At 45.9% G+C, this 26,031-nt stretch overlaps 1 protein-coding gene across 4 annotated transcripts in view; it reads left to right on the plus strand.

The window, feature by feature from the left end:
- Positions 1 to 26,031, plus strand: part of SPATA20 (spermatogenesis associated 20) — a 72,639-nt gene that overhangs the window by 28,002 nt on the left and 18,606 nt on the right. For all 4 annotated transcript variants that reach the window (XM_061555894.1, XM_061555877.1, XM_061555885.1 and 1 more), the window contains exons 5-9: positions 11,970 to 12,113; positions 18,255 to 18,456; positions 21,655 to 21,785; positions 24,319 to 24,423; positions 24,587 to 24,661. In XM_061555894.1, the coding sequence (XP_061411878.1) occupies positions 11,970 to 12,113; positions 18,255 to 18,456; positions 21,655 to 21,785; positions 24,319 to 24,423; positions 24,587 to 24,661 (657 nt within the window). The remainder of the gene's footprint in view (positions 1 to 11,969; positions 12,114 to 18,254; positions 18,457 to 21,654; positions 21,786 to 24,318; positions 24,424 to 24,586; positions 24,662 to 26,031) is intronic.

The following is a 26,031-nucleotide window of genomic DNA, read 5'->3' on the forward strand; positions in this document are numbered from 1 at the left end:
CTGAATTCATTTATTGTGACTGCAAGAATTAATTTCAAGAGATGAATCGATGCATCGTTACATGCTCAATGATCTTGATGCCACGAGGAGTCAATCGATATTATTCTTGGGAAAGACTGGTCCCCATCATAGTAATGTGGAAGTTCCCTTTTGGCTCAGGATCCAGCTAGGAGAGGCCGCTAAGGCCTGGTTTATATACCCGTGGCCATTGATGTTGTACCTGTCCAGGGATTGAACCCAGGTTTGTGGGGTCACGACCCAGAACGCTAAGCGCTCTGCGATTTCTCCACCATATGCCGACGGCAGTCAAGACGTAAAGATGTGCTTTCATTATGTACATTACATAAATAGTAATCATAAATAGTCATCTTAAACAGACACTTGTATTCATTATCCATTCAAATGCATGTGGATGCATAATACGTAATCACTACCAAGGCCACCAATCTTGCCCCATTAGCAGGGATTTTGCAGGATCCCCCATTGCCATTCATTTTAGAATAGCCGCGTGAAAGCTGCGGCATGAGGCTCTCATTTGTCAGCGCTCGAGTGCAAACTCTGCAGTCGCACGAACGACGAACGTTTAACTGTTAATGACAGCAGATGACATTTTATGAGGAAATGTTAATCGTTTGCCTGCCTCGCTCGGGTTTCGGCTGTAATTAGAGTAACTAGTTCGATTTGCTGCCAAGGTGGCTTTAATGTTCGTTACAGCTCTTTATCCACCGTTGCCGTACTCAACACTCCTCACTGGTGATGGGGTGGAGCATTGGCAGAGCGGTTACCGCATTGTGCTCTGGACTCGGCGACCTCGGTTGGGTCCCTGGCCGTGGTCCGTATATCATCACCAACCTGCACGAACCAACGTGGTGAAGTATGGTCAAACGGCCTCCATCACTGACAAGGTGTGTGGAGGACTTCACCCAGATTTGGATTGGGAAATTACTGTACGTTGCATTGCTCTGCTGCTCCGATGATAAAGTATGGGTTCCAAGGCCGTAATTATAATAAATATTGGGGGGGACACATCCACCCCAATATTCAAATATGCTCAAAATGTCGCCCCCAATATATTTCAAGAAAATAGATTTATGTTTATTTGATTGTGGTTATGGTTGTACTTTATTAATCCCGAATCTCTGCCATTACATACAATGAAACAAGAAAAGGTCAAAAAAAGAACAAAAAAGAAATGTAATACAATACACTATTAGACTTTATTGTAAAAAATAAATAAAAAGTCCATCCTATGTGTTAGTGAATTTTTTTTATATTTTAGGCAGGAAATGGCAGGAAATGAGTTTTCAAATTTAGATTTTTTTGGGGGGGGGGGTGGGCCCAGACCCCCTGGAAGATTTGGTCCCCCCCCAATGTTGACTCCATGGCTACAGCCTTGATGGGTTCCATATATCATTTCATATCGCTACTGCACACATCTGTTCCTTGTTTATGTATATTTTGGGTTAAATTACATAGCGCTGTGTGGTACACAATACACTGAATATAAAACACGGGTTGATAATTTAAATTAATTTGAAACATCCCATGACATTGACATTGCCCGCCGGAGTGAGCCGTTGTGGTCTCGTGGAATTGGCGAGGGTGGTTTGCCGCTGCTTGGCTTGATATGTGAAGCTATTCATCATATTTAAATTGCAAGCCGGTGACCCAGCACAGTCACCAAGACCATTTTGAAAATGGGATGTGTCCTTGCGGCGTGTCCTGGCTATACGAGCCATATTTAAAGTAGTGACACACCGTTAGACTACTGGAGTGTACTGAATACTTTATTAGTAGTTTATCCTGCACGGTATCCATGCTGCAGCCTCCGCCCCCCTCAGAAATACTCAAACTTAATATATTCTGAATGAATTTCGATTTAAAGATTTCGTGACTGCAGGGATTCATCTTCTCGGTTCTTTCGGTAGCCCTGTTCTTCACCTGAGGACGGCTGCTTGCGTTGTGTTTTATTTGTATTATTTTATTATTTCCCTTCTACGTGACTCTACCGAAAGAACCAAGAAGATATTCTGAATGCTTCAGCGTCTTGTTTATTTACAGGAAAACCAAAATGTATGGTGGATATGAAGCAACATATAGATTTCCCCATAGTGTTGCACTGGGAACAGGGTCTCATTTGAGGTTGATGCCAAAGAATTACAATTATTATAGAAAAAAATGAAAGGTCATTGTAAGATCTCGGCTACATTTTCCCGTTTACAATGGTACACTACATCGGACCTGAAACACACGTGGTAAGAAGCATGTAGAATTGAGCATCGGGCTTGCATTTCTTTTTGACGATGGCATAACAATTACAAAGTAGTTTTGATCTCACAAACAGCTTACCCATACTTCATTTGGAGCTTTCGTGACTGCAGTAATTACTCTTTGGTTCTTTCGGTAAAGTCACGTATAAAGAGAAAATAATAAATTAAATACTAGCATATGACGCTTACCCATAACACGTGGGTTATTGATGTATTAAATGAAACAAAAAAAATGTCATTGGAGTGTTGAGCAGACTTCAGTGCGAACACAGCCATCTGAATTCAATTCCGAGCCACTTCCTAACATTATCAGTGGTGGGCCTCCCCTTCGCCAGTGTACACTGTCAAACAGCCCCCACAACCGACACTGGAGGGTGGCCTTCATCCAGTAGGGGATTGAGAGAGCGCTGTAAATTTTATTTTAAAATATCATGTCACACTGAAAGCGCTGAACCATGAAATTGTGTTTTTTTTTTAACAGTCAGCTACTACAGAAACCAAATGTAGCATTGCCGTGATAATGTAATACTGCTAACGCACGTTGTACTTTAAGGTCGGCGGGCAGGATAAACTGTTTTATTCAACTATTTTTTTATTTTACCAGGTAAGTCCCACTGAGCTGTATAGCTACTTTTTCAGAAGTGACCTGGCCACAAATGATAGCTCAACGAAGTGGCTCATCACATGGAAATGTATAGCAGCCAAATACTCTTAAATGCAAGTTTCTAAATGTGGAGGGAAAAAACCGGACCTGGAGGAAAATCCACGCGACCACGTGGAGAACATACAAACTCCAAATGTACCTCCTGCAGACCAGATGATGGAGATAACATCTCGTCACCCCGGCGCCATAGTGGTTAGCATGCTCACCCCACTGAGCCAGTCTACACAGTCGCTGGCGTGATGGGATTTACCAAAGCACACACTTTGCTGTAAATTGGATGTCATGAAGAGGAGATGGGCATATTGTGTTGGTGTCATAGCCTGAACGCACAATTTTAAAATTGTTGGGTTTTTTCCTTTTTCTAAAGGCGCGTGTCAATGCTTCCCATATGGCCACGGTTGCAAATATTGTTTTCATCTTGCAAAAGAGAAAATGCCTTCATGTATTTTTTATTCATCTGCACTGGTGCAATGGTCATGAGTGCATTGTAACACTTCAATGTTTCCAGTTTTAGCGTTACACGCTTGCGCAGCCTGTGCATTTCCTTTAAGGGTTGTGTACAGCCCTGGAGCATGACCTTGTTTAAAGCGAGGGGGGGGGGGTGTACCAAAACTCAGGGGGCATGACACAGTTGGTGTTAGCAACTCTTTAAACAAACACTAGACGCCTTAACAGAATGAGCTACAAAAGGATCCACCCTTGTCTTATCGAGCATTCCGCTCTATCTCGCAAGCCCCTGTGTTTACGAGGAAGGGCTGAAGGAAAAACGCCACTGGTGTTAAATATTGTACCAAGATAATTTTTCTTAACTATAAACTTTTATAAGGGGGCAGAGCCATCAGCAGGGGGGCCCCCAGCCCCTCCAGCCCCCACCCTCCCCACACATTTGATACGATGCTGAATATGCAGCTTCGTTCCAAGGGATCCACTACTGTGAATGAAAAAGACAAAGATCCCCCGTATAGCCTTGACAGACTATTGGGGAAAGTGCTGTTAGCGAGCACCCATGAAGGCCGGCTCGGCACACGAGGGGATGGGTGGCCAGCACCATGCCCCACCCACCTTTGCCTCCCTAGTGGCGATGTTCATAACACAGCACCAGATACTAATTTGAGGCCGAGTCGACCTAGGGGGGGCCCAGGGACTGAATCAGATAATCGTCACTGGTGTTGGCTGGAAGCGGGAATTGAACTCTGGTCACCAGGCTCGTAGCGCAGTGCGCTAGCTGCTATACTATTGATTGGCCACTCAGTCACAGGTCTTCACATTGGGCGGTGACGCGGCCCAGCAGTAGCGTATTCGCATCTTGTTGCAGAGGTTTATGGTTCGAATCCTGTGGCCTCCCTGGTTATCACTGCGGATGGACTAACCACCAAAACCAGTGCCATCTACTTGTAGTTTCACAGTGGACGTTAAAGATCCCGTGGTGCCATTCATAGGCCTCAGCAAGGTAAGGTAAATTACATTTTTTACCGGGTAAAAGGGTAAAGGTTTCGACATGCCAAGGGGTAAGGTAAAGGGTAGGGTAAAGGTAGCTCAGAAGAATTACCCGGTAGGGTAAAGGTAGCGCGAATAATTACCCGGTAACTACAGTACCTTGTTTACCGCTAAAAGCTCCGTGGCGCAGTCCGTGGCCTCTTTTAAATTGAGATGATATAATTGATGTCGGACCAGATGGAGACGGTCCACGTCCTTGAAGTAGAAGTACTAGAGGACGAGGTCTAGGATGCCAGCAACGGCATTTTTGGGGTTGCTGCGAACAGCAATCGAAAGAGGCAGTGGCATGCGTTCACGTGGGAGCATAAGCACGATGGGATGGAGGGTGATCCCAATGTACAGCACGCACTGCCGCAAGTGGTTTTCCACCCACACGAACGCGTCGGGGTGGAGAGCCCACCTCAAGAAGCACAACGTGCTCGCCCCAGGCAGCGACGTCGGAACGTCGGCGCTGGCTGCCTGAAGGTTCCGTCTAACTGGGCCGGAGCGGCGCAGGATCTTATTGCCTGTCGTTCGTCCAAGGACGATGGCAATGACGAACTTGATCATGTTGTTGATGATATCGCCATCGACCAAGACGACTGGGACGAGGAGGTTATGCAGGACGGTGTCGTCGACAGCTTCAAAGCCCGAATAGAGAGTATTCTATATGAATAAAGCGCTCTACCTAGCTTTTATCGTTATAAACCTTTTTCATGTGTTGTACCCCAGTAATTTCCCTGTAATCGGGTAATTTCTTTTTACCTTACCTGCTAACGGGTAAAAGGTAGGGTAGAGCGATTGTGTTGTGGTAAGGTAAAAGGTAGGGTAAAGGTAGTCTTATTTTTTTTACCGTTTAACTTTTACCTTACCTTGCCGAGGGCTAGCCATTCGTAAGATTAGGCCGTTGTGTGATTTGCAAATTAACTCCATTGGGATTATACATAGCAGCCATCTCCCCTGCTGAAAAAAATTGACAGGACCTCTTTAAAAAATAGTGAAGTAACTCAGTGAGGTTTTCTTTGTTAAACAAACCTAATCATTAAAATCTCGGGTCCTGACAGCCACAGAGCCACTGCACGTCCTGATATAGCAACATCTTGCTCTGACAAGGCTGAGTTCTCCATTGACACTTCTCCACAATAGATGTGTCCGATGGCAAGAATAGCAAATTCTGTTACGATCATTGTCACCCTGAAAAGGCCTCCCCAATTTTCTTCCATATCTTCCATTACCTCGGTTGCTCCTGTTTTATACTGGCCTCTGGACTCTCTAACTTTTGTCTCACCCTCTCTTCTGCTGCCTCTTTGCTTATTTTGCCTTCTCTCGGCATCCACTGTGCGGTGAATGTTCGGTGAATGTTCGGTTAATTTTCGGTGAACGTTCGGTGAATGTTGTTCGTCTCTCATCATTTGTTCTCGTGACGTGTCCTGCCCATTTCCACTCGGCAAATTACAGGCTGCATGACATGGCCCACGCGGCAGACACTCATGCCACGCTTGAGGTGGGTTATTCCATACGTGCCATTGCCTGTTAATTTCACGTTGACACAGAGGGAGGAGGGTGCGCGGGTGTGGGTGGATCCGGAGCAGCCGAGCTGTGCAGAGAGCAATTGGCTGGTCTGTCTATCCCGCTGTTCCGCGTTTTAATTGGGCCTATTTCCTGACATTTGACCGCAACACTTTATAATTTTCACCTTTGAAGTGGAGGTCGGGCGGCTCGGTGAATAAGCGTCTGCTGCGTGGGTGTCAGGTCCTGAGTTGAAATCAGCAGCAGTCACGGTAGGTGTCCCTTGTTGATTGAATCATTTAAATTGACATGGTCGAACACAGTGCGGTGGAAAAGGTGTGTGTGTGTCTGTGCCCCCTGCACGCCATGCTGTGCGCGCTACGCAAAGGCGTCGTAGCTCTTTCAGAGGCAGCGATAGCATAGCGCCACCCGCAGAGCTGGAAAAGTATATTGTTTGTTAAGTAGTGTGTATGTACTGCATGTATACCTTATTTATACGTGTATGCATTTATGTTTTTAAAAGTGTAGGGAGTGCAGTCGTGTAGTGGTTAGCGCACTGCACTATGAACCCAGTGGCCCGATTTCGATTCCACGCCGCGGTTAATATCAGTGTGATGATCTGAACGAGTGGCGGGCCTCCCCAAGGTTCGCTTGGCCTCAAAGGAGATCCTGGTGGCTGGGTGTTCGTTTGGCCACACCACTCCCTCGTGCACCCTGCTGGCAGAAGTCGCAAACGGGTTTTAATTCCTTACCCGTATCCGTACCCGGCCGGGTAAGGGTCGCAAACGGGTATCGGGTAGGGTACGGGTATCGGGTACCCGATTGCGACCTCTGCCTGCTGGCCACACCACCCCCACATGTGCTGTGACAGCCACCATAGGTGCTGACAGCACATGTCCCAAGAGTCTGTGCACCAAGAAGGTGCTATTGCTGATACACAGCCTGATATCACACAAATTGACAGCCAGGTATGATTTCCCGATTGAGCTTCTGAGTGAAGGTGTCAGTTGTGTGTCCACACGGCCGTGGTGATATCATCACAGCTGCTTGGACGACAGAACGAGTTCCGCAGGATTTTAAGGATGCCCCGTGGGTCCCAAACTATGAGAAGCGAGATTGTAGCGATTTTAACAACTGCTGGGGGGGTTGTTTTGCTCCTCAGTGTGTCGGAAAAGGTCCAGACAAAGAATTATTCAGCAAATTATTGCCAGGCACGCCAAGCAGAAGTTTGTGGAATCGTAGTGCGAGTTCAGAACAAGCGGGTCTGAACAGATGGTGCATGTCCTGTCTGTCAGCTACAGCAGAGGAATAGAGAATTTCAACAAGACCTGAACCTTTCCTTTTATGCATACGATCAAGATCTGTGACACCATCAGGGGGCCAGGGCTGTGGGTTAATCTCGTCTTTGGGGTTCCTGATCTCCTATATATGATCATTTAGGACCTTCGTGATGGTGGGCAGTAATTGTTAAAGCCAAATGTTTTTCCCGTGCAATATTTGGTATATCAATGTTTTACATGGGCTATTTATTATATTTTTGACATAATTAGCTCTTTTGACCATGCAGTTTGGAAGTCCTGTCGTCATAGGACCTTTCATTGTGGTCTCTATGGACGCAGTGATAAGCGTATTTATGCTTGAGTGCAGTCCAAAAGATTGTTGTTTCCTGCACGTTAACCATGTTACCTATGCCAAAAACCTGGTGATTGCAGCCCGTTATTAGAAGTACATAAATGCCCTACAGATGACCCTAGAAACTTGTCATCACACAAAGGTGGAGACTTGGCATCAGCCCTACCAAAAACAAAACGCATTCTTGAGTGGTTGTCCATGGGAACAAAAAAAATCGAATTTTCCGACTCATCATGAATACAGTGGTTTTCCTAATAATAAAAAACCCCTGTGACATCTCTCACTTGAATTGTTTAATGGCGCAGCCCGTTGGCTCATCTCTTCTGTGAGCGAAGTGAGATGGAGCAGTAATTGCTGCCTTCTCTTGTGGTGAAATTTGCTTCAGACCCTTAGTTGTGTTTAACATGTGGCTACCTCGTTGAGCACAACGAATTCGCCACAACACCTTCATTAATGACAAGCAGATCCTTTGCCCAGTTCTTACATAGGGCAAGGTCCTGTTGTCAAAATGTACCAAATGTTCCGCTATACCTGTGCAGGATGATCCATTTGTTGATACCCCACGAACATAATATAGGAAATTATAGAATGAAAAAAATGCATTTCATATCAAAGCCTCCACATGTCTCCCCGCCGATCTCAAATCTATTAACGCTCTGCTCGGTGAGATTTGTAAGTGTCCCCTTTAGAATATTCCGTAACATATTGAGAAGTAGGATAGAGGGTCACTTGCAGTATCTATAAATGGATTTCCCTGTATATCAGTCATCCAGATTGCATAACCATTATCCACAGCTTCCTCTCTGCAATGATGTTAACCATTTGTATCGTTTTAGAGTATTTGGCTGCTTTTAATTTACATGTGATTCGCCACTTCATTGAGCTATCATTTGTGGCCAGGTCACTTCTGAAAAGGAGCGATATAGCTCAGTGGACCTTGCCTGGTAAAATTAAAAATAGTTTTGTTTTTAGTATCAGCTCCCAATTCGATTTTCCTGCGGCGAATGTTCTAAACGAATTGATTCACTATCAACTGCACAAGTATTTGGACTGTTAGTTGGGGCTTAAATGTCACAGTAAGTATAGACAACGTTGTATCATTCTGCGCCTACACTGCAAGCAGTAATAACGGTTTTGACCAAGCCTTTGGCAACAAATTGTCCAAATACAGTAGAAATTGGACCACCTCTCCAGCAAATGAGCTCATTGTAAACCATTTGGGCAGAGAGTGGCACAAGTGCACATTACTTGTGAGTTATTGCCATGCCATATATTGACATTAAAAAGCACCAAGCCATTTTGCTTTGTGGTTAACGCTGTTTGCTGCGGGTTCAGTGCGTGGGTCTTGGGTTCATTTTGCAGTGATGGCTTTGAATTACGGCCAGCTTTGTTTAGCTTGCTAATACCAGTTCACGTAGCACTAACCGTATCGCTGCACTGACGATTAATGGAATGATGAGTGCCACGTGAAGGCCAGGCCATAATCCTTGCAATGATCTTAACCTTTTGGTAAACTATGGGAAAATAAAGTGATTTTGTTACTTGAAACTTGGCGTTGGGAGGAGACCAGACTGGCTGTGAGCACACAGCGATTCACTCATGCGGCTCAATCTCAGATACAAGGCATGCTATGTCTATAATCATTTTTTGTTTACCCAAGACATTCTTATCAAGTCGAAAGACAAAATAAATATGCCTCCTTCCCAAACGTGTCTCTCCGAATAAACCATAAAAAAAGATTTTTCACAGAACACATCAACCGCAGGGCCTTTTGGGAGTGATTCCTATCAGCAGCATTGGTTCAGCACAAGCAAACTCTGCCGTGGTTTTTACATTCAGCGTCTCATCAGCAGTCAGGCTTTCTTGTGAGCTGCCAGATGTTTATTTGCCAAGGGCCCTTTCAGTAAATAATAGGTGCTAGTTTGATGCAAAACCATACAGGACATAGCACGAAATAATCATGAAGTAAAAAATGTGCAAAGGTGATTTATTTTCTCATTAACTGAAACTCTAAAATATTTTTATTTTACCAGGTGTAGTCCACTGAGCTGTATAGCTCTTTTTCAGAAGTGACCTGGCTACAATCAATAGCTTAACAAAGTTGCTTCTTATCATGTGGACATTTCTAGCAGCTTAAATACTTTAAACGCATGTTGATTGTAAATGTAGAGGGAAAAAGCGGAGGAGCCGGAGAAAAATCCACTCGACCAACGGGGAGAGCATGCAAACTCCAAATATACAGGCGTCAGGGTCGGGATTGAATCCATGACCTCCTGAACTACCAGGCGAGGTAGTTAAAATCTTTCCACAACAACATGTAATGATTATCATTGAAAAAAAATGTAGATTGTGTCAAGTTCCTAATATTCTTACGACAGAGTCCGTAGTTCAATCGCCCCCAGCGCGTTGTGCAGAAGCTGTGGCAGGGTCTACAGCGCAACAAATGGTCGTGTGCTCCTCGCATGGTGCCACCAATAATGAGAGTCAGAATTAGAATATTTATTTGTACTAAAGGAATCCGATGAGCTTTTAAGTTATTTTTTTCACAGATGTCCAATAGTGGCAGGTCAGAAAGTTACAACAATACAAGAAAACGATACGAGTGCAAGTATAGGAAAGGTTAGCAAATCACGAAAAAACTAAACTATTTTTATTTTACCAGGTAAAGCCTACTGAGCTGTATGACTCTTTTTCAGAAGCAACCTGGCTATCAAAAATGATTGCTCAACGAAGTGGCTTACCACATGGAAATTTATGGCAGCCAAATAATCTAAATAATGGAGTTCGGCGGACAGCGCCGCCTATATCCCCATGGGTGTCGCGTGTGCAGTACGTGGCTGCATGTGTGGCTGGATTACAGGCACGCCTCACCCGTTGTCAGCCGTGGACAATCCACTGCTGGAGTAAGGCCTCTCCAAGCCGACGCCACTTACTCTTAGGTTTTTTCGGTAAAGTCACGTAGGTAAAAAAATACAATTAATTGAAACAAAATAAAATAATAAATCACGACGTTTCGGAGGCAACACAAGTCTCCGTCATCAGGTAGGACCGTCACAGCTAGATTTACTGTATCAAGTGACGCCACCTTTCACATCCGTGCGCTTTAACAATCCACCTCTAGCACCTGCACACAAGCTGAGTTAATTGTTCTGTTTCCAAAGTGGACGACCGCTCGGGCACAATCCGTTATGATGATTATTTTTATTATCTGACTATATACACCGCCTTATAAAGGGATACACGTTTTTGTATGTTTTTTGTATTTACATTCCTTGTGTAGTCCTATTGAATCATTTCCGTGCTAGTTGCACCGTCTAGAGGGAATATATTTTCTTATCAGATTTTGTTTATTGCATTTGTCACGGTCGGGAATAAGGTTGTTCATACACCATGGGAACAATGAATTACCCTGAGCCCAGAAATCTCAGCCTTCCAAAAACGCTATCGATCCACCTGTGAATATTGAGACAGCAAGGGCTTTACAATTCAATATTCACAATATTGACATCTTTTTTTACATGTTTGGTACACTCTAATTGATTCAAAATCATGAAAGAGGTACAGAGTGGAGCACGATAATCTTGTGTAGCGCAAACACTTATTTGTCTAGAGGCCTCATAGTCTTTTATATTTGTCTTCTTAAGTTAAATAAAATTAAATTTCAGGTCTTAATGAATCAAGCACTTGATGAAGGCCTCCAGCGATTATACCAGTCTGTAAACGAATTTTTTTAGAACTGCTTTTTGTCCCTAGTTTGGTGTCCTTCCCCCGCACCTCCGGTTAGCTACATATGGTGGGAAAATAAGTTCTACATACACGCAGTACGCACGGTACAGCGGCAAGGGTTCGCTACTCCATGCAATCTCACCAGCCTCATCCGGGCGTCAACTTTTGTTATTTCCTGAACATTGTTTTACATACAATATTGAACATTGTTCTACATACAATATTGTTCTACATAGTACAGTACAGCGGCAACGGTTTGGTACCCTGTGCAGTCTCATCTGTCTCATTCGGGCCTCAACTTTTGTTATTTCCTGAACATTGTGCGCATTACAAATAGTTCTACTTTTACATTATTTACTTCTGCTGGCATCTGCTCGCCACCTTCTGCCCACACGTCGATACAGTAACATCAGGAGCTCATGCTGTCTTCATGATGGCGGCTACGAAGGCTGCTTCATGCCACATTTGAGCTGTTTTCAAGAGGGTCTCGCAACAGGCCTGTTTGTAGGTGGGGGCTTCAGTGGCATTCTGTCCAGGGCCTCCAGCAACCTCTGGGCAGCCCTGGCTGTCGCTCATCATGTGCCAGCGTCGGATCAACCCGTGTTATGGAGGACTCGGGGGGGATGGTTGCGACGATGGTAGTGGCGGCGGGTGGGTTGAATAATAATGCGTCGGGGGTTGTTGCCTTGCAGGCCTGCTGTGGCGGTGGCGGTTGGCCCATGAGTGTGTGGCTCACCCCGGACCTCCGGCCGCTCGTTGGCGGGACATACTTCCCGCCAGAGGACAGCTTCTCCCGGCCGGGCTTCAAGACGGTGCTCACGCAAATCGCCAAAAAGGTAGAGATCCTCGCGGTATTAAATAGTGCCCACCCAGCAGGAACACTGTTGTGCAAGTAAAATTATGGATTCCATTCAAAGTGATTTCCTACTCAAATGACCATTTCAAACGGTGCTCATTTCGTTTCAACAGCCCTGAGCCAGTGGCAGAAATTGCACATTCCTATGGCAGGGATGATTCTATCCAGAGAACAACCTTTGTAGACTTTTCCAAAAAAGTGGTAGTAATTTTAGTGTGCTGAAGCCAACCTCCAACCAGGATGTTAAATCTCAACCTTCTGATGGTGAGCTTGCACACTCTACGGCCTAGCTACCTGGCTGGTAAAAAAAAAATCAACAACTCTAGATTGGAAATGTCGTCCATATAGAAAACTGTGGATTACAAATATAATTTTCAACGTGAAAAAGGTCCTGGGTCATTCCTGGTTGAGTTTAATTCCTGGCCATGCACATCAACGTTGTCAATCGTCGCCTAGGTCTTCCCTAGGTAAACTCAGCCTAAAATTAACACCTGGTGGCTGTGTGTGTGAGTGTTGGTTTGATGGTTTGAATTTATTTAAACTGCTATTGCAATGAAGCACCAAGGTTTATGAATGGGTTACTATCAAGGGGTTGATCATCCAATAATCCAACAAATTCGAAACTTGGAGCTCATTCGGCAAAATTACGGAAGCTTGTTAATATAATTAACCAGCGCTTGTATATGTTCTGAGAGGTTTGAGTAGATTGAATGCACACAATGCATTCATGGTTGACTGACCATATGCTAATGCATTGGTGATCATGTTCTATTGCAGGTTTAATGATTAATTTAAGAGCTTGCAATTAAGTGTAAAAAGTAGCACAGTTACGTAAGTTTCCTTTAAATTGAATTATAATTCTGCGTGCTTTCAGTTGCTGTTCATATAGTTAAGTGCAAGAGATATACTCGCAATTGAGAGCAGTTATTGCTGGGGAGTCGCTAATCAGCCTAAATGCACGAGTAGTTTTTGACGAGAGTGCCATTTGGCCTTCGGAATCTTCTTTGCGGTCGAATAGGTCATCCATGCGTAAAATAACTAAACGATACGTCGTGGCCAAGCCATCACCGGCAAGTCTAAGCCAGTGGGACAGGCAAAGCGTGGTGACCCCAACCCCCACTTGTGTCAGTCATGCGAGCGTTAATAGGCCCACAGTGTGCCTGCGGCCACCCGAACCAAACAACGGGCCATATCGCGAACAACTGCATTCTACCACGGCCGTAGTCTGGCAGACTGGGCCGTGTTAATTGCGGTAATTCCATAGCTTTTGTCACGTGACTCACAAAGTTAAACCTGGACGTATAATTCACACGTAATTTGCCAATGTAATATGTTTAATTCCACATGATTTTCCAGCATTGTTGTATTATTTCTTTATCTTCAATGAATTTCTTCAAGTTGAAACTGCTTGAATGAGATATTGCTAGATAGAAAATGAAAATAAAATTAAATTAAATAAAAATGGGATTTTGTTGAAAGTCGACAATGAGCGAGCATTCATCTTCTTGGTTTTTTCGGTAAAGTCATGTAGAAGGGAAGTAATAAAATAATAAAAATAAAACATAATAAAATAATTCTCAAGACGTTTCGGCTACAACGCAAGCAGCCGTCTTCAGGTGAGCATTCTGTTTAACTTGCAGTATCGTTACATTACCAAATGCGAGTTCTGTTTAAAGATTTCTTTAGACATGGCCAAAGTTTTTAAACACTGCCCATTATTCAACACAATAATCAATTCACTCTGTTCCTTGTTAACGGATACCAAACCTGAGAATCACAATGTAACATGACTATACTATCATTTGGGCATTCATAAGTTCTAAATGTTCTAACACTGGCAGGTTGTTGTGTAATGTATGAAACATATACAATTTCGTGCTTGTGTCTTTACTAACCTGCATTGCTTTGGTAAGTTCCATGACTCTGTAATCACCCTCAGTTTTTAGTTGTAATTGCATTTTTTAAATGTCCGTATCATATTTAAATCGGAGCCCGCTACAGAGCACAAACCGCAACGTAGAGGGGGTACAGAGCCTCTGCGGACAGAAGTCCCAAACGCAGTGCACCTGGGTCTGGGTCGAGAGAAAGTGTCAAATTGGGCTCGCTGGCCCACCAAGCGGGAACCGCAAGCATGCTGCGTGCACTTTTATATGGGAAGCGCAAGACGAGGAAAAGATGACTTCAGCAAGAAAGAGGAGGGAGCGGCGGGGGGGGGAAGATGGGAAGGGGGGTTGGAATGGAAAAAGAAAAGGGGGGGGGTAAGATGGGAAAGGGGTTGTAATGGAAAAAGGAAAAGGGGGGGGGGGGGGTGGGAGCACTTAGGAAGGAATAGCTGACATGCGCACTGGTAAACTTATCAACCTGTCATAGTCCCATAGAGCGGTGATTGACTCCCGTCCATCCCCGGGGAAAGGGAGGCCCTCCTGGCGTCTATATCTATAATGGATTTTGTTTTATTGTATTGGTAAATCCAGCAGTGGAGTGACCATGGCTGACGATGATATTTGAATAAAAAATTATGTGTTAGTCATTCTTTTAAAGCTACTTAGTGGGGGTTGATTAACAAATATAAATTTTGTTTTCTAAGTGAGAACTTCTCATTTTGGCCAACAGTCCTACAATAACACGCACACACACGCGTGTGTGTGCGTGTTACCTTCAAAAAGGGCTCAAGAGGATTCGATTCTCGGCTGCAGACCGCTATGAATGCCCAGATTGTTATAGAACAAGGAGATCCACAGATAAGCAATAAGACCCCTAATATTGGCAGCAACCGTGTCAGGGTGAGGCGTGAGAGCGTACGCCGGAGCAGCATCTAGCAGCTGTCCACCTTCCTTACGCCGACTGTTGTTGCGCTCCCTCCTGGAAAACCAACGGGAAAGCTCCCTTCCCATTGTGAGCGCTCAACAGCGATGGTCTGCCGCAGCCAAGAGGCCAGTGGACGTCCGCTCGACCTCCTCCACCACCATTGAAGCGCCTGAGCAGATGGAAGCCGGTGGCAAGATCGGCGGCCAAAGAGAAACAAGACAAATGGCCATAATGTCGCGGTTGGCTTTCCCTTACCGCGCAACACTTCATGATGCCTGTCACCAGTGTTAGATCCGACCGCGTCCGTCCAGTGTTCGGCGTGCTGCATTGGCTGCCAGTTGCCGAACGAACCCATTACACACAAAGTGCTTTCCACAAATGAACCACAGATCCTTGCTGATCTCTAAATACATGTTTCTAATTGTGGGGGGGGGGGGGGGGAGGGGAACCAGGGGACCCGGAGAAAAATCCACGCAACCAATGGGGGAACGTGCAAACTCCAAATATTCAGGCATCAGGGTCGGGATGGAACCCACGACCTCCTGTATACCAGGTGAGGTAGTTAACATTTCACTGCCGTGGCACGAGATAGACGAGTGCTTATCTGCCTTGACTTGGGCCATTGCGACTGCGGCTGTACCTCCCCAGAGTGCCGTGCAGCTGATATGTTTCGCGTGAAATACTTTTTGGTATATTTAGAGACACGTTGCCTGCTTGTTTTGTTATATTGGGTAGGCTTGGAATATATATAAATATAATGCACTTACAGCCAAGGAGTGGCACGCGTCCAAGAGCAGATGGAGCAATGAAATTGGTTAATGTGTAGGTGCTCGGTGCACTATTACATAACACGTGATGCTGGCCACCCACCCCCTCGTGTACCGTGCTGATCCTCTAAAGTGTTTGCGAACAAGCACTCGCCACAAACGTCTGTTTAGTCTATACGGGGGATCTTTGTCTTGCATAACAGTAGCGGATTGACCGTGGCTAATGATAATGATGATGAAGAATAGGGAAGAGCAATTGGACAAAGCCACATGACCGGGAAATCTTGATGAAGGGGGATCTTTGTTTAACAATTCTCAAATAAGAAAAACCTGCAAACGCAATCTTCTCAAGCAAAGTTTCAAGCCGCAGAGTTTCTCAGCATTACCGCAGCTCTGGCACTGACCCTTTGCTCGGGTCCGTGTACCTTTGATGGGGTGTTCGTATGACACTTCGGCGTGCGTGAGTGCCCTCGAGAAACGTGTGTCACGGTGATTAGCACACTGCTTTGCAGCGTCGCTGACCCAAGCTTAATCCCTTCGCTTTGAAAAATGCCTCAATTAGCATCTAATTGGCTAGACTACCTAGCGAGGCACCTTAGCGGGGGCCAATATCACAGGTTAGCAGAGCTCCAGGAAAAAATATTTGCACAGCGCAGTGCAAATTTGAGAGGGCTGGCAGTCAAATGCAATCTGGCTTTGATAGTAGCCACCTGCCTGCATTATTACGCTGTGTGTTCATTAGTGTAGTTCTTTGCTAATGGCCTGCGATGATGACCCAGCAAGCCATGAAGAACTAATGGATGCATGCTTAGCACGCATGCTTGATTGCACATGCTGTTTGCAGTAAGCATGCCCGTATAACTGCTTCAGTCACCTTGATTTAAATTGCAGTTATTTAAAATAACAAACATTGACTACTGTTGTTTACGGAACCGTGAGCAATTTAAATTCATGAGCGCGATATTTTCTGCGCGCGCGTATCGGCCGGGAGTTCGGGCAGCAGTGCTCCAGATTGTGAAATCCTCATCATAATTTGCATCGCTATTAGCTTCATCCGTCGTCATCAGCATCAGCATCATCATCCACCTATTCGGGTGGGTCACGTGGGTACCACCTGATGAGAGTGCATCTCTTGCAGGAAAATCGCAGGTGATCTTGGAGGCTGGTCACACCGACCAAGGGCCTCCTACAAATATGAACACAGGAATCCCTCACCAACCGCGGATTTGACAACCGCGGTTTCATGTATACACGGTTTATTATTTATCTATACCAATTTGCCAATCGCGACCAGGAAGTTTGAGTATTATCCACAGGTAAGCACAGTGTTAAGGAAGTCATTGCATTACAGTATGACATAATTGTATCGTGTGACGTCGTTGTCTGCTGCCGTTATTCTATGAATCTGGAACACGTGGGTCCGCAACACGCATTTGCAAATTTACAAAAGTGGAGAAGGTGATATAAAAGGGTTCGAGAGCAAGAGAAGCATCATGGGTTTGCAGAGTAAAGTGGAAGCGTTGGTTAGGCTTGTACGTGGTGAGAGTGTTGCGTCTGTGAGTGGGCTGAGCCCCTCCTCTTAACCACCCCTTACCCATCATCCCATTGTCATCGTCACCATCATCGCCGTTAACATTAAAAGTATGTGAAATTAATGTAATGTTTATTTATGTTTCATTATGTTATTGTGTGATGTACCGTATTTTATTCAGTGTTTAGTTAATAACAGGCAAGTTACTTAAGCCATGACGTGATTCCCCTAACCCCCTATTTCCCATAGGGCCCCTGTTCTTTACCAACCATGGATTTGCCTATTGCGGCCCTTGCCAGGAACCTAAACCCCACGTTTTGGCGTGGGATTGCTGTAATGTGAAGATGAGGTCCTCATCTAGCAGTGGATTGACATCGTGAATTATTTACGTCAATCAATTGATAGGCGCGTCAATCCCCTGCTGGATGACTGTAGTGATGTTCATGATGATGATCGTGGTCATGCTTTACATGAGAGGTAAAGCTGTTAATGATGTCCTGCTCACGCCGTTGCTGGCCGAAGGGCCTCTTACTGGAGGGAGCTCTATAGAGCCCCTCTGGGGAGAATATTTCGTCCTGCTCTTCAATGCCAGCCAGACGTCTAGGAAGAAGTGAGATCACCCACAATGTTTTCGTATATGCATGTTGAACTTCTATCGCACCACACGTAGCCAACTGTGCTAATATGCGGTGCGGGGGAAGGACAACAAACTAAACGCAAAAAGCAGTTTTGTGTTTATCCCACTTCACGCGGCACTGCCGATCGTAACTGCGGGTCCACACATTTACGCTGCTGGGTGGACAGCTGCATTGCAGGGAGGTGGTAGGATTTAAAATTTTCAAAATCCTCGCCCCCATTGCTCTCGACCGCCACACTTGGGAGACCGGCGTGCTCACCATCACAGCACGCCAGCTCAGCTCGGCAGGGGCGAGCGAGCGAGCGAGTGAGCGGAGAGCGACGGACGCGGCGGAGTTGTCGCCGCTTAAGCGCTGCTACCTGTGCGCGGCGGTGCCAGTGGCAGGTCGACCGCGGTGCGCTGCGCGAGAGCGGCGAGCGCGTGCTGGCCGAGCTGCGCCGCGTCGCCACCATCCCGGCGAGGCGCGGTCGCCCCCTCCCGTCCGCCGAGGACGTCGCTGGCCTCTGCCTCTCGCAGCTCTTCTCGTCCTTCGACGACGTCCACGGCGGGTTCAGCGACGCTCCCAAGTTCCCCACGCCAGGTGGGACGGGCGGTTGGAGGGGGACGGCCTCGCGACGCTCTGTACACGTGGCGCACACGTGCACGGCGGTGAGGATTATTTGACCACATGGCACCACACTGGCCAGTACGGGTTGGCGAAGGTGGACAGCATAGACGTGGGAGCATAGAGGTACTACAGATGTAGAGTTCAACAATGGAATTTGCTGCACTGCCTTCTGCTGCCTACCAATATAGCCCATGCAGCCTCTTAACACGTGGCATGGTAGTCACCCATCCAGGCACTATCCATGCTCAACCTGCTTAGCTTCCACATTCCGAGCGATTTGATCATCACGCTTTGCATGATGGGAAATTACCAGAGCTGCATGGGACAGGAGCCAGTCGCGTCACTTACTCAACCATGAATATCCGAACAAAGGCACATTTTTGCAATGTTTGTAACATTCTTTGCAAGGAATGTAACAATGGATTGATTTATGAGTTCTTAGGCTCACGTGGTGGAAGAGTCGACTTTATGATTGATGATAAGTATACAGGGACTCCTCTACTTACAAACCAGTTAGGTTCCAGAGTCAATTTGTTTGATTCCAAACATGTTGTACGGCATGTACACTAAATGCGTGGAATGGCTTTAAAAGTTATATAATCTCCTGTAGATGTTGATGCCACTGGTTCTTCACGTTCTGCAGATGTCGATGCCACCGCCATCTATTGCACGGCGGTTAAACTTACGACTCGCAGTCCGAACAGGCAACTGGACATACGGACAGGTTTGTTCGTATCTCTGAAAGTTCGTAAGGCGAATGTTCGTAAGTAGAGGAGTCCCTGTATGTCATTGTTAGATCAAGGGTTAAAGAGTCAGAAAAACTGTAAAAACAAGACAGGATATATGAGAAACAATGCAAACGATTTGGTAAAAAAACGAGCCTAAATAAAATAAATATTCTTTAAAATCACAACCCCCGAATCTTTACAGTCGAATCATTGGTGGGTGAATAGTTATATTTTGTGTAAGCCAGGGAAGTCTTGAGCGTGTCCAAATAAAAAGAGTAACGGTGGACAGATTGCCTTTGAATTGTATTGACATCAGCAAATATGTTGTGTTTGATGTGCAGTATTTGTTTGGAATGAGAGTGCCATCCTCTCATTTGCACGTGTCTTCCATGCCACTCATTGACTCTGGCACATGAAAGAAAATAAAAAAACGGACCGACCAAACGCACTCTGTTTTTGATGCAATGACAATTACAAAAGGAGCCTTGAATCTCAATTAGGCTTTCCATATTTCACACTTATTTAGCTGTGGGTATATACATAACAATTTCGTTGAAGGCTTTGCTTGCTTGACAGATGGGCTTGGCAGCCGTCTCTCTGCAACATGAAAATGACTACGCTGGGTGTGAAGAAAATAAATATTCACTTCACTCTGCGGCGCATTGTGGAGGACGCTTGTTATGCCTTTCACACCCCACACAATGCACGTCTGTGCGGCGCGATACAACGGGGCCAGCCTTCTCCGCATCTGCTGTGTCATCTCGTCTGTTCGCTGCTTTCGAGCCACTTTTGTGTGTTTACGGTCGTGTTCTACACAGCTGGCAATGGGCTAAATTTCCATGAGGCGCTTTGTCCCGTCTTCAACAGACGTCGTCACAGCTAACCACCGTATCAGGAGCCATTCACGTGTTGAGTAACACATCATAACCAGGGCAAAATCGTGCGTATAGATGTGCATTATATTTGCCAGTGCTGGGCCCTATTGTGCGAAACGAAAGTCGCTATAAAGGGAACGTCAGAGGAAGCCTTTACAATAATCTAATCTATTTCCGTGGGCCATTCTCTCGCACGGAGGGTCACACGAATGCTCCATCTCATGACATGAAACAGATAACACAATCGGCATGGCAAAACATTTTTTCTCTTACAAAATTTTTCCAAGCGGATGTCAGCCCAATTTACATCTCAGATGGATGTGCCAATGGAGGTAGACGGAGACATTTTTGCGACGATTTGCGACAACCAATTCACCTCCGCCGAGTTGAGGCCGCCTCTGCTTGAACGTCTCTAGAAAGAAGCGTTGTTCCGACAAAAGTGGCGCCTTCCCTCGACGGAGCTGTTGCAACTGCAATTTATTCGCAGTTCACGAGCTGGGAATCTTGCCAGCCGCGCTTGCTGGTCGGTCATTGCCACGGCAGCAAGCTGTTGCCCGGGCATTAATCGTGTGGCTTAAATAGTGAAGCACACCGCTCACCCCTCGGTTGCAGGTTGGCGGATTTAAGCTCATTTTAGAGACGGAGAGAATTAGGAGTCTGGAGAATGGCTCCCGGAGAAAGAGCGAGCACACGTGTGGGGAAAAATCGCTCTTGGAAGGGGCTGATGGATAAAAGGAGAGAATAAATGCACGTGTACAGACGCACAAGTGTAGACACACGTACAGACGCACGCGTGTAGATGAACGTGTACAGACGCACACGTGTAGATGCACATGTACAAATACACATGTACAGAGGCACATGTACCGACGCACATGTGTAAGACGCGCACATACAGACACACATGTACAGGCGCACATGTACAGATGTATGAGTACAGAAGCAGAATGGAGCACAGGAGAGACAGATGCGAAGACTTCGACAAGCAAAAACTCCGATAACTGCGATAACAACAACAATAATAATAATAGACAACGCAACGTGTGATTTTACATTTTAACGTCTCAAAGAACCAACGTTTGAATTTTAAGTGTAAATGCATGACTCCACTATGAACCAAAGGGAGTGTGGCGTTCATTTTCCTTGTTAGACAACACGCCCTGCCCCACTGTTGACTCCGGGCCACACTGCTTCCATGACACCAGCGCCGCCCAGCGCACGGCTCCCCAATTCGTTGGCTGCCTTGGGGGGCAATGCCATCGAGCTACCTGCAGTGGTTGGGTTGGAGGCACTTTTAGCGGTGGATCTTTGGCGGATCTGCCGAGTCTGCTGTCAGTCAGGGATGCAAACAGAACGTCGCGGGGTTTAGTAGGCAACATCCCATTTACGCCAAATTGTCATCAGGGTATGCTGCTGGTAGTGAAGGTGTCTTTTTATTTTCATTGGCCGCGTGCGCGCATGGCTTTAAAGTGCACGTAGCCTGGCACAAGCGTCGTGGTAGCGTGACCAACCAAATGGTGACGAACGATGGTTGTTGTTGCTGTGCTGCCGTGTGTGTATGTGCGCAGTGAACCTGAGTTTCCTGCTGGGGCTGTGGGCGCAGGACCGGAACTCTCGCGATGGCGCCAAGGCGCTAGAGATGTGCCTGCACACGCTGCGCATGATGGCGCACGGTGGCATCCACGACCACATTGGCCAGGTGCTGAGCCACTAGGGACCGTCAGCCATCCCTCTGACAGCTGGAAACATCTCTCACGATTCCAAACCACGATTCCATTCAATAATCGATTCAGTTTTGTCCCATATTTCGTCATCGTCTCCATCATCATCATCGTCATCTTTAGCCATGGCTCTCCTATGTGTTTTCAGGTTGCACGGTGTGTCATTCAGCGTGGATGTCTGATGTTTTGCTCCACGTGCTGAGAGCTTTTGCAGTAACTGAGACGATTTTCTGAATCAGTTTAGTTCTTAAAGAATCTCATCTCCAAGAGCGTGGACGGTAGTGTCAGACATCACGCCAAGCAACACACTGTGGAAGCCGAAAAAACACATCGGAGAACTCCACAGCACAGCCGTGAAAACCTATGCGGTGGTATCATCAGCTATGATCAATCCGCTGCTTGGTAGAAGGCCACCTCAAGTCGCCGCCATTCTTCATATTCCCACGAGGCAACAATCTATCCAGCACCTGCATACAAAGCCGATCTTGTTGCTCCATCTCTTCGATAATGGCCTCTTGGACGCATTCCTCTTGAGAAAGCGATAATGGGCTCTTGGGCACCACGGTAGCCAGATGTTAACTACCTCGCCTGGTATACAGGAGGTCTTGGATTCCATCCCGACCCTGACGCCTGCTGCTGTATATTTGGAGTTTGCATGTTATCCCCATGGTCGCGTACATTTCTTTCCAGGTCCTCCGGTTGTTCCCTCCACATTTAGAAACACGCGTTTAGAGTATTTGGATGCTATCAATTTCCACGTGATGTAAAGCCACTTTGTTGAGCTATCATTTATGGCCCGGTCGATTCTGAAAAAGAGCTATACAGCTCAGTGGGCCTTACCTGGTAAAATAAAAATATATATTTTTGCTTATTCCCTCCTTTGGCCACCGCTCAATAATTTGTTATTCATCAAATGCCCATCTTCTCTTCTCGTGACAAGTTCTTGCCCAAGTTAATTTTTACCATCTTTTTTGTAATGTTTCTCCACTGGAGTTGTCTCGTTCATGGCGTTTTGTCCACTTCTTTCGCTGAAACGTTAAAATGCAATTTGCATTTAATTGCCAGAAATTCTACAATGTTCTTTTGAGCACGAGTCGACGTTTAGCGTCGTGAGTGCAAGAATCAATTTCAATCGATGAACCCGTTGCTTTCATTACATGCCTAGCGGGTACCCAAGGGTCTGATTATAACGAAGTCTGAGACGCCCTTAAATTTAGCGGTATGTGTCGCTATTGTGCAAATCAACATTGTGTTGAAAATAAGGTCCCTATTGAATGTGCAGCTTAGGATATTGGAAAGGCGGTGTGCCTTGTTGTGGCTTTGTGTGTGCCTTCCTCTGAATGTAAATGTGCTCATATCGTAGCACAATTCTAATCTAATTTTGAGAACACAGCATGAAATAATAAAATGTTTGGTGCAAGAGAGGTGGCGAGAATGTGAATATACAGTGGAGTCGTAGGTGTGGTGCAAGTAACAAGATTTTACGTGGCATTGTCGCTGCATCATACAATACACAGTGCATCATACAAAACTTGTCAATCCGGGGTGAGGGCTTCCCCATGCTGTGTCGGTTGTGCGTATTGTTTGACCATACCTCACCACGCTGGTCACTGCGGGTTGGTAAAGGTGGGGGGGGGAGGGGAACCCAGAACCAGTTCAGGCATCACTCGCCACCATTAAGCCGATTAGCGCAATTGTGGCTACGTACGGTGCAAAAGCAGTTCAACATGCATACACGCACGCACGCCGAGAATCCAACGCACAGTGCTGGGTTAATAGCACAGGGCGCTTGGCCGCCCTATACAGGTCGTGAGAAATTCGTAAACGGGGCAAACGAGTAGGATAGGTTCAGTGAAAGGAAATAATTTCAATCATCACTGGAGGAAAAGAGGCAATAAGCCCTGGTACATGAGTTGCAAGGCCTTCCTCTATGACCTCTCACCTCCAGTAATAATGTACCTTAATCATTCAGGCGATCAATAAATAGTTTGTTTTGCAGAAAAATACATTTATTTCTAAACCTAATGTAGACGGGGTATCGGAAATGTATTTGGTTTATTCGTATGTTCCACAAAAAGATTGAATAACATTTTAGGGACAGCTTTGGCGGTGGTGCAAAGTGTGTTGTATAGATGTATGTACGCTGAACTTATTTTGCACCGTACGTAGCCAACCGTGCTAATCGGAGGTGCGGAGGAAATACAACAAACTAACACAAAAATTATGAACTCAACACGTTCACCCATTAACGCACTTTTACACACACACGTGTTTTGGTCAGTGGGCCTTGTAAAGTGATAAATATGTTTCTACCCTATTTATCTTTATTTATAAGGTGTTGTTTACGTGCTCTCACCTACATTTATCTAATATATCTGAATAATAGTGAACGTGTAGGGTGTTTTTGTTAAGCGCGATGCCCGAGGGTCAAATAGAAATCTGCAGGGCGAGAGGAAGGGAATATTTCGCCGGCGTCTCTCTCTGCCATTGGGTGTCTGCGTGCCGTGGTAGGGCTTCCACCGCTATTCCACGGACGCAAACTGGCTCGTGCCACACTTCGAGAAGATGCTCTACGATCAGGCACAGCTCGCGGCCGCCTACGCCGCCGCCTTCCAGGTTTGTGACCATCTCTCACCCCTGGCGATCGCTGTCCCTGGCGCTTTGCTATTGACATGGTTATTCATTTATTTATGTAAATAATACACGACGTCAATCCCCTGCGAGGTGAGAGCCTTATCTTCATAATACATGATTCTGTATACAACATTTCCTCCAACAGATAACAAACGATGGATTTTATGCCGGTGTGGCCAGAGACATTCTGATGTACGTCTCGCGAGACCTCAGCAGCCAGGTGGGTGGCTTTCTCAGCTCTTTCACAATCATAAAAGGTAAAAAGTGCAGACCTGCAATGGCTCGCTCAAGCTGCTGCTGGTGGAAGAGCCTCCACTTGAGGGAGCGCTTGATATTATTATTTGGCCTACTCTTCTTGAAGTTCATGATGTACGTATATAAGTTGAACTTTTTTCGCACCGTACGTAGTCAACCTTGCGAATCAGAGGTGCGGGGGTGGGGGGGGGGCAGGACAACGAACTAAACGCACAAAAAGAGGCGGTAGTACTCGCACTTTACCCCACCACCATTCAGCCTGCCAATCGACTGACTGTGGTGTCCCTCGTCCCTATTTATGTTGGGGGGAGGGGGGGGGTTCGAATTTAGGAAAGTTTCCCATCGTTTCAACTGCCGTGCCGGGAGATTGAATTGAACCGCCGACCTCCGTCTGGATCGCAGCTCCAATGTGGGAAGCGTTGCACTGCTGCGGTAGCTCCCCATCAAATTCACAGCCATCGCCCGAATGCAGCTTCGCAGCTTTGCAGCTATTCTTCCTCATGTGGGCAGTGCAAACATTTGCGGGGACACACGGGCGGCCACTTTATTAAACCCCCGTGAAGCTCAGCACTGGGGTGTGCTCTGTGGGTTTAACAAAAACAAACAGAGCCGGGTCCTTTTTATAAGTGGATGGGGAAAGAGCAAAAAAAAAGTGTGTTTACTCTTTTTTAGAAATGAGCCTTCAAACATTAACTGAAACTTTCTCTCCAGTAACTCGGTGGTGAAAAGGTCAGTTCTTTCTTCAGCATCTACGGCGGTCACAGTTTTCATTCATTCCCCATGAATAAATGATGGGCGATCGTCTGTGGTGGTCTGTGAGAATATAAATTAACTTAAGTAGACCATAACATTGTTTTCACCAACACCAAAGCAAATCAATGAAGAAATAGTTGGGTAGGAAATGTAATACTGCATATATCGAAGATCTATTTGTTAAGCACAGCGAAGAACATCGCGGCATTCCGCAGCACCTTCATCCGTCTCTACCTCCCCATCACTGCATGTGGCGCGCTGTGTCGTGCGCTGAACGGTTTGTGCGAGGTCTTACGGAGAGGTCCAGAACAATAATAATAGGTAAAGTCACGTAGAAGGAAACTAATAAAATAAGAGAAGGCAGAGTCTGAATGACTCTGCCTTCTCGACAGACCTGTTTTCTCACCTGAAGACGGCTGCTTGCGTTGTGGCCGAAACGTCGTGAGAATGATTTTGTTATGTTTTATTTTTATTATTTTATTACTTCCCTTCTACGTGACTTTACCGAAAGAACCAAGAAGATGAATCCCTGCAGTCACGAAAGCTTTAAATCGAAAAATAATAATATGATTTTCCCCCTTT

Source organism: Lethenteron reissneri, chromosome 3 (assembly GCF_015708825.2).
Source record: "Lethenteron reissneri isolate LAM-NWPU_2019-01 chromosome 3, ASM1570882v1, whole genome shotgun sequence".
NCBI classification, from domain to species: domain Eukaryota; kingdom Metazoa; phylum Chordata; class Hyperoartia; order Petromyzontiformes; family Petromyzontidae; genus Lethenteron; species Lethenteron reissneri.